Source organism: Rhinolophus sinicus, linkage group LG10, assembly GCF_036562045.2.
Source record: "Rhinolophus sinicus isolate RSC01 linkage group LG10, ASM3656204v1, whole genome shotgun sequence".
NCBI lineage: Eukaryota > Metazoa > Chordata > Mammalia > Chiroptera > Rhinolophidae > Rhinolophus > Rhinolophus sinicus.
In genome coordinates this window covers 11,217,496-11,233,429 of record NC_133759.1, presented here as the reverse complement: position 1 = coordinate 11,233,429, position 15,934 = coordinate 11,217,496, and the positions used below count along the sequence as shown (strand labels likewise).

Below are 15,934 nucleotides of genomic sequence, written 5' to 3'. Positions count from 1 at the left end.
GGCCTGCGGGGCCCCCGCTCCACACTCTGAGGGTGGGGAACAGCCGTCAGCTCGGAGTCCCATCCTAACCCTGTCTTCTCTCTGTCCCCCCTTCTCTTTCTCCTCCAAGGTTCTGCCACCCTGCACCACTGGCAGCAGCTGGCCCAGCCTCACCTCGGGGGCATCCTGGACCCCCGGCCCGGTGTGGTCACCAAGGGCTTCCGGACGCTAGATGTTGACCAGGACGAAGTATACTGCCTTAACGACTTTGAAGAAGACGACACAGGTGACCACATTTCCCTCCCGGGCCTAGCTACCTCCACACCAGCACAGCAGCCAGAGACCTCAGGTGAGAGGTCCCGAGCACACGTGACTGTCTCAGGCAGCAGAAGTTACCAGAGCCGGCCTCAGGCTTCCCCAGAAGAGATGCAGGAGCCGCCAGCGGCCACGGAGGAGGAGGAGGAGGAGGGGTCTGGTGAGGGCACCGAGATAAGTCCTGTAAACCTGGCACCTTTACCGGAGGCAGAATTCTGGGCCATTCTCACCTCTGTTCCGAGCACCATCCATAGTAGCTCTCTGTCTGTAGCTTCTGCTCGTCTGTGTGGGTGATTAAAGCATTCCCATTGTGCAGTTCTGGTTTTTAACGCAGAGTCCAATGCCTCCTTTTGTAACAAATGGGTGAAGCTCCCCACCCATCTTGGAGGTACATGGCCCAGTGGGGCTCTTGATGCCAGGGCAGGAAAGGCTGCTAAAAAGAAGTGGATAAACCCCACTCCCTGCCCCCCAGAACACCAGCTCCCCTCCTCCTGTTCTGGGTCTCTCCCGTGTCTAAAGGGCAGATTCTCAAGTCCCTTGGCGATTTCCAACCTGAGTTGGGCTGAGTTGGTCAGTTTTAGGGGAAATTATGAGTTCTGGGCCATTCAGAAGGTGAACATGGGAATCTGTCACCTACAGGCCACATTAAAGCAGGAGGAAGCCCAGGAAGTATTCAGGATTTTAGACAACACTTGATCAGCCAAATGTTTTACTTTTCTAACTTGAGTGAAGGTATATATGTCTCCTTTCCAGCTCACATGTTTGTTCAAAATGGATTTTTGAAAAAGGGTTTTAGCAGTACTCCTTAACCAACCAACCCTAAGAAAATATCAGGAAGCTCTTCCAGGGAGAGGACTCCAGCTGAATCTGGAAAAGAGCTTTGGCTGGTTTCTCCTCCCCACTGTCCTCATGAGCATTAAAAATGTGACCATGAGTTGACAGAACTACCCACATCCTGGGTGGCCCTGGATTGCACAGCTTTGTGCACAGGGCCCTAACCCACAGCGATCATGTGGTTACAATTTGCCAGCCGTCCTAAACCTCCTGGCTGCTTATGCCAAGAAGGTAAGGAAGTTCTTATGGGATAAAGGGAGAGACCCAGAAAAAGGTGAATTAACCCAATGTCTTCATCCTCATGATATTCGTGAGTCACCAAGTGTGAACACTGGATGCTCGTTTGTGATTCATGATTTTCATCCAGGAAGGCCACAACCCACCGCCCACCCCCGCCCCCAAACAACACAAGGTAGGAAAGAGCTGAGGTTCTTGGTGGCAATTCCCATTCCCTGGCTAAATTCAGACGTCTGTGGCCAAGGGACTTTATTTGTGACCAACTGTTCTTTTTGTTTTGACATCAACTTTAGAGGTATCATCAAGTAAGGGTTTGTTTATGGTTTATTTTATTTAGCAATTAAGTGACCAGAAAAGCTTGCAAGGGAGCGAAAATGCTTGTGATTTAGTATCTTCACATTTAAGAAAAGGAAACCTGTAGTATGGTCACCTCCCTTTGTTATCAGCCCTAGAGCCCACCTGGAATGCAGGCAACGGTATAGGAAACACAGCGTGTGTTTCTTTTTGTGGCTGAAGGGGTAGGAATCATGTCCAGTGTGATGACCCCCCTCCCTGCAGCCCTACATGTGGGATAGAAGGTGAATCCAGAGTTTAAAGCAGCACCACTAGGTGCATCTTCAAGAAGTTGTACAGAAGGAATAAAGCTTATCAAGTCAGCTAAGAACTTCTCTCAGGGGAGAGACGGGCCCAGTTATGAGCACCGAAGTTCTCACCGCTCTTCTTCCGTAAACGAAGACAAACTTATTGCGTCTTCCCTCCTTACTCACCTGCAGCAGACTCATCCCAGTCACTTGGAGGAGAGGCACACACACCAACTTACCGTTGAAACTGTGGAGGGGTCAGGTTGGAAGTGTGCGATCAAAAAGAATTATGTAGATTGCTGAAGGTAATTTAGGAAAAGTCTGCTTGTTTAACAAGCATCCTCTGGAACTTGTTTCCTGGCCTAAGACTCATTTAAAACTCCATGCAGAGGGGAAAGGCGTGAACACTGATTTGGCTCTTTTTGTCTCTATTGGGAATGACAGGACCGTTTTGATTCTTGGAATGTAAGAAGTACGGCACTCTAAATCAATAATCCCAGAGGCCCTAGTGGCACTAGGCACACAGTCTTGGAGTCACAGGGAGACAGACAGTCTTCAGCAGGAAGGCCTAGGGTGTCCTCTGCTTTGGCACTTGTATCTGGGCTGGCCTGGTCCCTGCCCTGGCCCTGGGTTTCTCTGTTGCCAAACTGCACAGTCCCAGGAGCTGCCATCTGCTGGGAAGACTGAGTAGGGAGAAATTTTGGAGACAGAAGGTGACTCATCTTTTTTCTTGCAACTGGTCTGATGGGAGGAAATTGGAAGAGTTATATATTAGGCACTTTTGTCTAGAGCCAGCTGTCTCATGGAGAATAAGTTTTGAGTACGTACTGAGAAAAACTTATTAATATATTTTAATGTATTGTTGTATCACCATTTGCTGATTTTTATAATCAATCCCATGTCTTAAAAAGGATGAATCCTTGTTTTCATATTTGTAAATAATTTAGATGATTAAAATGGATTGTTTAAAACAATTTTTAGATTATAGTTTTACTTTATTTTACTGGCCTATTTTATGTTTTAATTCACGCAGAAAGTACACTTAATCAGAAGTAGTCACTATCTTGTACGGTCTGTGTTCTGGATTTTAGGTATTTATGTGTAGGGAAGAGCCTGCGTGTGGTAAAGAATTAAGATCAGAGTTTAGTCTCACAGTTGTCCGTAGGTGGTTGGTTGGACAGAGTTCAATTGGATGCCTTGATCCTTAAAGGAGAGAGAGGTGGGATTAAAGCAACCCAGACAGAAGAAAGTGAAGGTCCGTTTATTTTAATACTCAGGAGACTATTTCAAGTGGGAGAAATACCCTAAAACAGGCTCGTATCATGGGTGCCTGTCTGGCAATGGCCTTGCAGTGAAGCTGTGTCATGTTTGGGGCTAAGACCCTAAAATAACTGTTTAAGGCAAAAATCACATTTGGTGAAAACAGCCCTTGAAAATTCCCCGGGGTGGCAGCACCCGGGTCCACAGAGGCAAAAGCCAAGAATCAGCTCCTTTTGTAGCTTCCTTATTTGGACCACAAGTCCATGGTCTGTTCAGGAGTGGTTACTGAGCAAGGAAAGGGAAAGGCACAGCTGGGGAGGAAAGGAACCAGATGGAAAGTTCCGGGAGCCGAGCATTAACTCCAGCTTCGTCTGATTTGAGCAAAGTCACGCCAACCTGCATCCTGTTGCATTTTGTCCCACCGCAGAAGCAGGAGCCAGACGGACTTGTGAAGGAAAGTTGGCTGTGGGGGCCTGGTGGATCTGGAAGGAAAAGTCTGGTGCATTCAATTCACAGACCTCAGATACAGGGAAGTTCCTTCCTGTCTCCACGGAGAGAGTTGGTGATGATGGCTGATGTTTCAGTCCCGTCTGAGTCTGTAGCAGTGTCAGGAGTGTGGTGGTTATGGACAGAGCACATGGCCTGCTCACACCCTTCTGTATTTGGAGATGCTGAGGCAGCCCTGTACGCTTGCATCAGTATATTTATTCACCCAGAGCAAACAAGGCCAACTGCAGCCCGTAAATGGAAAAATGAATGAAGAACATTAACTCTTCCCCCAAAGAAACAGCGTACAGTCAACCCTACTTAATATTTCCTGGACGGAATCCGCTTGTGGGAAGCAGGTTGTCTATAACATCCTCACCCCTGAAAACCCGCGCTCCTAGGGGCACCCACCGGGACTGTTGAGGAGCGGGCGTCTGCACCGCCGCTTTCCTAACTGGAGGGACCCTTGAGCGAGCGCGTGGAGGTGCCTTGAGGTTCCATGAGCTGCCCAGTTGCGCCGCCTACTGACACCTGGGAGAAGTGCGCTCTGAAACTGGCGTCGAAAGCGCTGACGGACAGAGAGAGGTCTTAATGCAGCTTAGCCACGTGGCTCTCGCGCCTGTGGGTGTCTGGACACGGAAGGAAGAACAAGAGGACAGAGGCCATGAGGCCCAGCTTTGTTGGCATCCGAAGGATCTAACAAAGAGACTGTTGCATTTGCCCTTTTGACATTTTAACAGCATTCTAAAAAATTCCCTTTTCTCTGTAAGTTCGTCAGAGGCCACTTGAAGGAATTTCTGGTCCTCTCTGCACGATGCTGTTGAGATTGTTCATCTGCTAAATCACATACCTTTTAAAAGAAACAGAGTAGACAGATTGGTGCAGTGGGAAAGGTAGACTTTAAATTTTTAAATTTTACAGGAGCCAAAAATAAGCTGTTACGAAACCAGAAAAAGACCTTGTAATGTGGTTCTCAATCTCTGTGCTAGAAACCTCCCCAGTACCTCCAGGCCGAGGTCTGCACGGGAGACCCAGGGGTCCCTGTAGAGTTGCAGGACCAAGTGAGGACTCCGCTGAAAAAATGCTTAAGAAACAGAAACAGTGGTACCCAGCCCATGTGAAGCCTGGAACTAAGGGCTTAAAGAACGTCATCTTATAACAGTGTGTAATTTAAAATCACTTTTATTTTGTTTAAAAAAAAATAGAAGCTGCACTACTGTATCTGAAACTGCTCGGACCTCCTCCTGCCAGCCCCCCTGCCCCAAGAAAAACATATTAAAGCCACATTAACCCCAAACTATTTATGTTAAATGATGACGCATAGGGCAAATGAACGTTTTATGGAGCTTTGCACACGAGGATGCATCATAGAACTTTTTTTTTTTCCCCCAGAAAAATTCATGGCCGGAGTTAAAGAAGTGACAGAAAAAGTCTTTAAAGTATTTTTCGATGCCCTTTTAGTCTTTTAGGAAGAATTCTAAAGCATTGTTTTTGCCTGTTTAAAAAGTGGACATGTAGCTGACAGGCAGAGACGCCCTCTTCCTGTAACCCTAGCCCCACCCCGACTCCCAATGCTGTTACTGCTTGAGCGAAAGGCAACAAAGTCATTAGAAGCTGGTAAAAAAAGATAAAGAAAGGAAGTGACATTCTTAGGGCTTAGTTCAGGCCACACCTTTAAGCTAGATGAAGGTGGCTTTTCTTTTCAATATGTTTGTTTTTGCTTGAAGAGAAAAGGCTGGCCTGTGTGCCACCGTTGATGTGGTGGCAGCTGCTGGAATTAAAGGGTGTGTGTGTGAGAGGGGGCTGTTGAGGGAGAATGGGTGTGTGTGTGTGTGTGTGTGTGTGTGTGTGGTGGTGGTGGTGGTTAATGAGTTTATAGCAATTACAAAGCAGATTCAGATTGCATGAGAGCAGCTTCACACTGCAACACTACACGTCCAAGTTAAGAAAAAGGAAGATCGGGGCACTTCATCCTATACAAGTTGGCCACGTCCCATGAAGAGAGGGGAAGAGAATATAATATGGAAGGTTCTCAGTGTGTTGCAAAGACGGAGTCCTTTTTTTTTCAAGATTTTGGGATGCATTTTTACTGTTTATATGTATATTTTTAAGAAAGTACTTGGGCGAACAGAAAAATAGCTTGGTTATGTGGCATGACCGGCGTTTCTGTCCTCAGCGGTCCTCTTTGAAGCAGCCTTTCCCTGTGTATGTGGCAACTCCCTGTAGAAATAACCAAGTACAGTTATTTGCACCCTGCCATCTGCATGGGTTCCCGTGAGGGTTCTTTTAAGGACTGGGTGCTACGATGGCCCTTAAAGATAAAAGTTCCTGCTGTCCCCAGCACATTATCAGCCTGCCCTTCCCTGTACCAGATTGACTGAAATGCATGAGCTGGTGTATACACATCTGATCCACATGGATGGTCAGACTGGCAGAGTCCTGGCTGTCCCTCAGGTCCCCACCAGTGCATTCTGCAGGGGCACCCAGGGCATCACTGGAGACTGGGGGAGGAGGTGTGCCAGGTACCCCGTGACTGGTGCAGCAGCAAGATCCCAAGCACCCAGTTTTCCAGTCAGTACCAGTATGATGGGCCCCCAGAAGAGCACAGCAGTCAGAACCCTTCACCAAGTTCATCTGCTCTAGGCAGAAAGCACGTCAGGATCGGATCAGAGCCAGGGAGCAGGGTGGCTGTCACCCTTACAAAGCCCTCCGACGCCCACCTGCAGCTCCCTGAAGGGTGTGTGCTTGCACGTGCCATGTTCTCAGAACAAAAAGTCTGCACATTAATCCCCCGCATGTAGTTCGCCAACGTAGAAGACCTCAAATAATAAAGGATTAATTAAGTTTAAAGGTTATCTTTGGCAGATTTGGATTTTGTATCCCTGTCAGAGGCTGGGGGAGGAGGAACAAATAAAAACAATGAAGGATTAGAGGTTTTATTGGGAAATGCAAGTTCCTTCCCAAATAAAACAGGTAACAAAAGCACTTGTCAGTATTACTACTCGAACCTGTTTACTCCCTCCTCACAATACACTGAGGCCCACCAGTCAGACTGAGAAAAAGGACAGGATTCCAGAAGGAAGTCAGAGCATGGAGTCCAAGGAAACCCTGTCCTTGGAGGCCCCAAGTGAGCTGCTCAAGGGGAACACACAGCATATAAGGCAGGGCTCGGCGTGTGGAGGGGACTGGGGGCTTCAGTCGCGTGCTCTCACCCTGCCGAGAAGAACGTGTTCTGTGCCTCTTCCTTTGAGAAATTGCTGTCTCCTGAACGCAGAGCTGTAGGAATCAGCCCGGAGCTGCTCTGTGACAGCACAGGGAACCTCAGGCGACTCACTGTCTCTGTGTTGTGTCCCAAGGAAGGGAAGTGTTGCAGCAGCCGGGCAGGCGGTGACAAGAGGAGAGCTGGCGGGTCCAGGCGTCCAGTGGTATTTTGAAGGGGCCGAACCTCTGGCTTGGGCACTTTTGACACTGGTTGATTTTCCTTGGTCCTCTAAGGCTATCCATTGCTTCTGGGGAATGATGACTTGAATTTTAGCAGCCTTTTCCTGTCCCCCAAACCCATTTGCATAGGATGGGTTTTGCTTCTGCTGATGCAATTAATTGTGTCTCTAAAATGTCCATCTTACACCCCCTGTTAAAATCAAAGATCCAATATGTGATGGGGGAAGGAGGAAGTGAACATGGTGACCTTTTGATTTGATGTTTTGCCATGCGTTTTAAAGGGGTACGCCTCTCATTTCAAATCCACCCTTGCTTTTGTTTGATTGTTCTAAATGTTCTATCCCTCTTTCCACTGTTTTGTCTTAATGACCTCTATTTACCGCCTTGTTTTCTTTTCTCCCACCCAAATAACCCTTCGCGCTCTTTGGGATGCTTTTCTCAGGCTTTTTGTTGCTTTTGTTTCTAGACCGATGGCAGTCAGAGAATCGTGATTGTTTGGTTGCCTTTTCTTCATAGCTGATTCCATTTTTGTTTTGCTTGCAGCAGTTCCTCAGTTATCAGAGTCCCTAAACCATTCCATTTATTGGTTGAGAAACAAAGATTCATAAAGGCTATTTTTCTGTGTGTGCCCCGCTCCCCCCTTCCCGCCCCCCCCCCCCAAGGCCCTTTGTCTGGAGCTCCCTGTGGTTGAGAGTTTGCTTTTGTGGCCGTGGTGCTGACAGCCACCCCAGAGGCCACAGGAGCCTCCCTGACACAGACAGACGGGTCAGACCGTAATAATCCGGGCGAACCAGCCTTGCGTGCTCCTCTAGTGACCACCACCATTTTTTGTGTGCTGGCTTTGAGCTGCCTGCTTTCAATCTGCGTGCCTCCAACATTTTTTGTTCATTTGTTTCATATGGTTTCTGGGGTGTTTTTTTTGTTTGTTTCTTTGTTTTTTGTTTAAGACATCATCACCCACGTGTGGATCTGCAGGTTTGGGGCACCAGTCTCTTCTTGTTTTGCCCTCCTTTCCCTTTTTGTCAAAGCCAAGAGAAAACTTGCCATAAAGAACTAGAAGATTCTCATTCACAGCCTTTTGAATCTTCAGAGCGCGCATAGCCTCTGATACCCTAATCACTTCTCTCCCAGGAGGTCTCTGGGGGCTGAGCTGCTGCAGGGACGGTGGGCAGGTGGGGTGGGGTGGGGAGGGTACCCCAGTATTTCATTGTGCATGCTATTTGAAGCAGCATCTTTTTGTCTTGTTTTCTTTTTTCCTTTTTTTTTAATGTTTGAGTTATGAATGAGGATGACCTCTGCAATCATGATATCTCCCGTAGACGCTTCCTTATTACGTATCACTAGCTAGCCTTCTGACGCATGGCCCTAACACTTCTGTGATTTACTTTGCTCCAAATCATAGCCTTCAGCTGCCTTAACAATAACTCTGTAGAGCTTTAAAGGGAAATAAATTGATGACAACTTGTGGCTGTCTCATTTTCATTAGAAATCAGACACCCTAGACGTGACAAGAGAGTGGCCCCGGGGGACTGGTGCTGCTCTCACCGCTGTGTGTCAGACAGCACCGCAGGGACCCCGGGCTCTGGGACTCTTGCCACGTCGTTGCTAAGGCAGCTGAGGTCCCATCTCCCGCCCTGCTGACCACAGATGGACAATAGTGGAGCCAGCTTCCCCAAGCCCCTTTTTTATGTACACAGAAAAAGGAGCCGCGCGAGCCTTGTCCTGTTTCCAGGTGGCAAGTGCCTCTCCCCCTCCCACACCTGTCCCCTCCCTTTGGCAGAGTTTGGCACCTGTTTGCCAATGAAAACAAAATGTAAAACAAAAAGAAAGAAGGCAGATTCTGACTTCTAAGGAGGGAAACCAAATTGACCCCCATGGGCCCATTAGCCCCACAAACTGGATCCACTGCTGGCCAAAGAACGCCGAGGGGGAATCCTGTCTGGATTGGGTTGGAAGCTGGAATTCTATGCTCTGCACGCCAGTGCTCAAAAGTGTGGTTATTTCTGAGGAACCACCTGCGATCCAGAACATTTGCGTTTCACCTTCCTCGCCCAAATCCAGTTAACAAGGTAGCTCATCACTTCTTGCATCTGTTGAGGGCTGTGCTTGATTTTCATTTTCTCATGGGTATACTTGGATGCAAGCAATGTGTTTTGTCCCCCTTCCCCCCACTTTAGCACACCACCCTGGGAAGTGCATGTCACAGACCAACTCCACCTTCACCTTCACTACCTGTCGCATCCTGCATCCTTCAGACGAGCTCACGCGGGTCACTCCAAGGTAAGGGACCCCGGCCCCAGGGGTGGGCAGGGGTGGGGTACGGTGGGGACACTCCTTGTAAGACTTACTGTCGAGAAAAGCCCAAGTAGAGAGGCTCATTCAACACCAACTCTGGGCAGCTGAAGCATCTCCTCAGCGCTCGCAGACTCCTGTTCTAGGGCCTGTCTTTCCTTTTGAATCGAGGCTCATATTGATTCAGGTCCAGTGCAGGTAGACCCAGACCACCTTTAGCTGCCCTTTTAGTTGGCCATGGGAGACTCTTAGACCGCTCCTTAACCAGCTGAAGATGACACACCCACAGTCCCTAAGGCCACGTCTGTTGGCTTTTTGCCCCAAACTTTGCCAGTAGAGCATGGAGTTTTTTCACAGAATGGAGTTCCTGAGCCCTGTGGAAGCCATTGTGCTCATAGAATAGACCGCAGGAATCGTGCCTCACAGCCACTCTGTAGTGGCTGAAATGATAAAATCTAGAGACTGAATCACATGTCCAGCATGGTCCCTTTCCCCCTGGTGCCTCTGAGAAGTGATAGAGTTGGCACCATACAGCAAGAGGATTTGTACAGTATGGGGTGATCTGCTCAGCTCCCCAGTTTCCCGTGAAAGGGAAAATGGTCTCCCCGACATGGCGGAGTCAGCCACTTCCTGTGTCGTGCGCTATGCCGGGGAATGAGAGGTAAAGCAGAAAGGGAGGAAGGCAAGCAGGGCCGGCTATTGGAGGGAGCAGCCACCCAAGGAGCACCTTAAATTCTGAATAACTCTCCACAGGTCATGTGAGGAGGACGACGAAGCAGCCCCATGCCCTGTTGAGCTGAGAGGTGATGTAGGGCAGAGAGTGAGCCCACAGGCGAGGCAGGGGGTGAGCACACCACCAGCAGTGCCTGCCCTGGCAGGGCCACGTGGAAGGAGCTGTGTGTGCACGCGTGGCCGCCACTAACCCTGGACTTAGGCGTGGGTGTGTCTCTGTGGTTGTGCCTGGCTAACTCGGCCTTGACAGTGGATACCCCTAACCCATCTAAACGCCCCCGTCGAGCTGAACGCCAACACTAATAGAGGCCTAACTGAAGTTCTCACCAGAAGGGCATCTCCACGTTTTAGCCTGTCTTCTCCATCTTCCTTCCCGAGGGTGTAGAAGCTGGCTTCCCTGTCCCATGGCTTTATGTTAGGAAGAGATGGTGTTTAAAAACCATGAGACAGGGCTTCCCCCGGCGCCCTGGCGCTCTTCTGACTGTAGTCGTAGAACTCAACACTGCACGCCTGTCGGCATCTACAGGGCCTTGTCAGGGCCAGGAAAGCCTGGGCCGTCAGTAGCAAGAGCAGGCTTTTATTGCCAGAGTTGGAAAGCATGCAGCTCAAAACAAAACCAGGACTCTCCCTAGGAATGGCCCTGTAAACGGGACATTAAGTCCAGGACTTTTTGGGCCTCCCTTGCTTGTAGGTCCTTATGTTGCAGGATTCCACCTGCACCATGTGAGGCGTCCACCTTTTCAGCTTAGGAATGTGCTGCTGTTCCTCATCTCGTGTTTCTCTGAGTGGTCCTGACCACAGCATCCCCACCCCGAGCTTATGTGGGCTGGGGCTCTTCTGTGTGCTTCACCCCTATGTGCCTGGCCGGCGGCGAGGGCTCCTGAGTGTGAAGCTCCATGGTGCCTCAGCTTGTACTTGCTCGTGAGCTGTCCTCCTACAGGAGGGGCCTCTGCTCTGGTCATCCCAGGACCCGGCTCCAGAGTGTGTCCCCTTTCCTTCCCTTTCCCTACGTTGGTGCTTTGCCCTCCCCCTACCAGGCTGAGGAGAGAGGGCTCTGTCCCCCAGCTCCTGGGGACCACCCCACTGGCTTCCTCCAAGGGACACCTGCAGCGGCAACCACATGCTTGGGCAGCACGCGGGCAGGTCCCGTAGACGGTGAGGAAGGAGGTGCTGCTTTGCCCCTCCGCTGCTCACGCTGCAACAGCACCGGGCTCCTGTGCCCGGGGGGCCTCGCGCCATTCTGTAGCAGCTGTCAGAAGGGGGCCCTTCCAGGTGCTTCTAGCAGACAGCAGTGCATTTGCCCCTGCTGGCCCTGTTTACACGTTTCTGTTAACTCCCTTCCTGGCTGAATCCCAGCTTCTGGAACATAGTGAATCCTCCATCACCATGATACAAGTAGACAAAGGAACCTTTGCTTTCTTTTAGTAACAGGTGTCACACTGGGCCTTTTCCCAGGTAGCTCCATAGATGTCATAATACTGCATGCTTCCTCTAACCCCATAACTCCACTCATCAAGATGGATGTGGGCAGCTGTGGGAAGGACCAAGTTGAGCTCTGTGCAGAGGAAAAAGCACTGTACTGGGAGCCAGCAGGCCGGGATCTGCCGCTGGCTTGATGTGCGCCTGCAGCCTCAGTTTCCCCATCACCAAGGGCCCTCTGTCTGGATGTCCCAGCCGCTTTGCCCACCCCTAGATAAATTCTCATATCCCATAGTCCTGGGTGACTTCTTGCCTCAGGGAAGTAGGTAGTAGGAAAGGACACTGGAATTGGAGTAAATTTGGTAGAGAAAGAAAACCTCTCTGCTGAAGGGCTTCTTCCCTTATTTGGGGGTGCCACTCAGACTCGGGTTCAAATCCAGGGTCTTCCACTTGATAACTGAGTGTGACACTGAGTAAGCCACATGACCTCTGAGTCCGTTTCCTCATTTGCAGAGGAGACAGTGATACATACCCCGTGAGGCTGAGAGAAGGGTGCAGCTTCCTATTAACTTAAACCAGGCCGCACCAAAGGGAATCCAGGCCCCGGTGGGTGAGAGAAGGGAGCAGACACAAGGAGGCATCCGGGGAGCCTGGGCTGGGGGGTCCTCTCAGGTCCCAGGTCTGGCCTGTCCTTGGTGCTCATGGGCATTTTCTGATGAATGGCCTCTTATCTTTTCCTACCAGCCTTAACTCGGCCCCGACTCCAGCTTGTGGCAGTGCCAGCCACTTGAAGTCCACGCCGGTGGCCACGCCGTGTACTCCCCGGAGACTCAGCCTGGCCGAATCCTTCACTAACATCCGTGAGTCCACGACCACTATGAGCACATCCCTGGGGCTGGTGTGGCTGCTGAAAGAGCGGGGCATTTCGGCGGCTGTGTATGACCCCCAGAGCTGGAACAGGGCCGGCCGGGACTCCCTCCTGCACTCCTACACCCCCAGGATGGCTGTGATCCCCTCCACCCCGCCCAACTCACCCATGCAGACGCCCACGTCTTCCCCGCCTTCCTTCGAATTCAAGTGCACGAGCCCTCCCTACGACAACTTCCTGGCTTCCAAGCCGGCCAGCTCCATCCTGAGGGAGGTGAGGGAGAAGAAGAACGTCCGCAGCAGTGAGAGTCAGACAGATGTGTCAGTCTCCAACCTCAACCTCGTGGACAAAGTCAGGAGGTTTGGCGTGGCCAAAGTGGTGAACTCAGGGCGAGCCCACGCCCCCACCTTGACTGAGGATCAGGGACCTCTCCTCTGTGGGCCCCCGGGCCCAGCACAGGCCCTCGTCCCTGGAGGCCTGGTACCTGAGGGCCTGCCCCTCGGATGCCCCGCTGTCACCAATGCCATTGGCAGGCTACCGCTGAATAGTGGCATCCGGCGGAATCGCAGCTTCCCCACCATGGTGGGGTCCAGCATGCAGATGAAGGCCCCCGTGACTCTGACCTCGGGCATCTTGATGGGTGCTAAGCTCCCCAAACAAACTAGCTTGCGGTGAGGGCAGGATGGGGGCCCTTCGGAGGAGGAGTCCAATCTTGTCCCGCCTCCCTCTCTTCCCCCCTGCACTGCCCTCTCTCCCTCTTCCCTCCTCGTCCCTCCTCTCCTGAGCTAGACAAATCAACCTTGTGCCTACTGGGGGAAGAGTGGAGACTGTAAAATGTGTACATAAGACTTGGAGACCTGTATCCGCCCCTCCCTTTCTTTACATCCCACCCGAGTGCCCCAGCACTGTCATTGCTCTCCTGAGGACTTCACCTGCACCAGCCTGGGGGCAGGGCAGGCAGGTGTCCTTTTCTCCTGTCCTTCAAGAAGCACTGAAACTCCAGTGGCGTTCTTATCCCATGGATAGGAAACCAGTGAATTCGTAGCGGGCTGCCAGTGCTGTGCGTGGTGAGCTGTCACGCGGCACAGGGCACAGGGATTCAGTGTCGGTGTTGTCGGGCCCCTCGCCCACCCTGTAAGAGTGTCAGGAGCCTCCGTCAGCAGCCACATGCAACTGACATAGCTTTCCGGACTGGAGAGCTGTTCTTTCGTTTGCGGGTGGCCTTCAGACCTTCACGATTCTGCCTCGGTGGATGGCCGCTTCTTTTTTGAGGGATGACTTTTTCTTTCCATGCCTTCAACCTAAAGTCTTCCTTCAGTGTTTTATAATCAGCCATCGGGCCAGACGTCTGACCCATCTGAAAGCGAATGTGTTTACACTCCTGCTGCACCGGTGGTTCAGCGGCCCACGTGGGTTCTGTGTGGTTTGTTTTACTTTTCCATTTTTTTTATGGGTAGGGAGGTAATGGTACCAGATGGGAAGTCATAGTGGATGTTCCTCTCTGTGGTTCTCCGACACCCCAAAAAGCACATGGCAAACACATCAAGCCACTAAGGAGACAGCAGCTTATTTCTGGGACCCAGTGTCACAACCGAATTGAGTGAGACCAGACCCAAGACAGCTTGAACAATAGGATTGAAGGGAAAGGGGACAGGGGAAAAGGTGAATGAAATTTGCCAACAGTAAAGGTAAAACAAACCACAACCCAACGTAGGCTCACAGGGAAAACGAGGCTTTGGCCTTCTGCTGAGCCCACTCCTTACTCTGACACCCGTGTCTGGTCCATGTGCTTTCACCTCCGTGGTCTTTCGTGGCAGCCATTTGATGCTTGCACGTTTTGCCCCCTCATTTCAGAACAGAGCAGTCACAGCAGGATATTTCCTTCCCCTCAAAGCCCTGCTCTCCTTGTGCCCCTTTTTTATCCTTAGGAAAAGACAGAGGTGCTCGTGAGAGGAACCATGAATGAGCGAGGGAGCCTGGCCCTGCTGCTGTCACCGACTAAGTTTTGGACTTTTATTTATTATTTATGTGTGCTGTATTTTAAACAGACGTCCTCTCTCCTTTCCAGCTCCAGTCACAGTGTGTCTGTGGCATTCCAGGGTGAAGCAGGTCATTTATTTATTCTCATCTGAAGACTGCAGTGTCCATCACGGCATTCTGTGGCCATTTGTTCCAGGCATTTATGGAAGGATAACATCATATGCAAATGAAATTGCCATGTTGCATCACCCCTTGGCAAAAGATGTGTCCTTCACTTGAATGACTGTAACCTTATGTCCACTGAAGATACTCTGAGAAAGTCCCCAGGAGCAAGCTTCAGTCCCACAGCATATTCTCTGAACATGAGGATGCTGGTTAATTATGTTTTTAACCCTCCTTGTGGTTTGTACGTGTGCACTCACTGCAAGGAACTTAGATCACTTTGTTTGAATGTATTTTAAAGCGTTAGGTAGAAAAACCAAGGACTATGAAAACCGTGAACTGAATGGACCACTTTATGTATCAGAGAGAGGAGCCCACTCATCGTCACCAAGGAAATACCACTGTAAAAATCAGCAGTTCGGACGTTGCAGTATTTAGTATAGTAAATACATGATCAACCTTGGGCAACCACTATCAAAAAGTGTGTTGTAATGCATCAAAAATCAACGATAAAACTTTATTTGCTAACGAATATCAATAAAATAAGTTCAAATGATGGAAACCACATGGGTATTCTGATTTGTATTTTGTTTTTATCTCTTTCATGGAGGAGAGGATCTGTTTATGTAAGACTTGAAGGTATTCCACTCGGTGGGGAAATGAAATGAAAGCCACATGGTACTTCACAGGCTGTTATAGCCACCCTTTCTTTTAACATAGTACTATACCTTAGACAACTTTCCTATCAGAACCTGCAGCTCTTCCCTACTTTTCAAGGCTGCATACTATTCCACCAGGAGCACGTTCCCACTGTGAATACAGACATACCCCTATGGACCAGTACCCTATAGCTGGGCATTGAGTTCATTCTACTCTTTTGCTATCACAGCACTGTAATGAAAAAACCTCCAGCTAACCCTGGGCTCACTGAAGTGTGAGAACCACTGTGTTAGACCAGGCAGATTTGCAGTGGGAGTCTTGCCATGGGAGGGGTAAGCTCCCCTCCCCAGCCTCTCCCTGTCTCAGGGGCTCAGAAGGCCAGACAGCTGCAGCCCACCTTGCTTGAAAGGGAGGGAGAGAGTGGGCAGGTTTATCTGCCCAGATGGGATGGGGGAAGACTTTGACGCAAGGTGACCCTCGATCTGGGCTTCAGGGACAGGCAGGATTTGCCAAACGGGGAAGACTTTCCAAGCAGAGGGAAAAGGTGTGGAGGAGAGATGGGAAAGGGATCTTAGAATGTACTCTTCTAAGCTTTTTCTTATAGTAGGATGGCTAAGCGATAAATATAGAAGGGATAATAGAGTTAGAAAACCCACTATTTTGCAACTATAAAACTAATTCATTTAGA

General features: G+C 50.1%; 1 protein-coding gene across 12 annotated transcripts in view; it reads left to right on the top strand.

The window, feature by feature from the left end:
* The window catches only part of TRAK1 (trafficking kinesin protein 1), a 168,127-nt gene extending 152,976 nt beyond the window's left edge, over positions 1–15,151 (top strand). For 4 of the 12 annotated variants that reach the window (XM_074312568.1, XM_019727547.2, XM_019727551.2 and 1 more), the window contains 3 exons: positions 110–454; positions 9,311–9,413; positions 12,321–15,151. In XM_074312568.1, the coding sequence (XP_074168669.1) occupies positions 110–454; positions 9,311–9,413; positions 12,321–13,119 (1,247 nt within the window). In that variant the 3' untranslated portion in view covers positions 13,120–15,151. Of the gene's footprint in view, positions 1–109; positions 455–9,310; positions 9,414–10,178; positions 10,270–12,320 lie in introns of all 12 variants that reach the window. The other 8 variants (XM_074312572.1, XM_019727550.2, XM_074312571.1 and 5 more) reach the window with 3 other exon arrangements.
* The last annotated feature ends 783 nt before the right edge of the window (positions 15,152–15,934 follow it).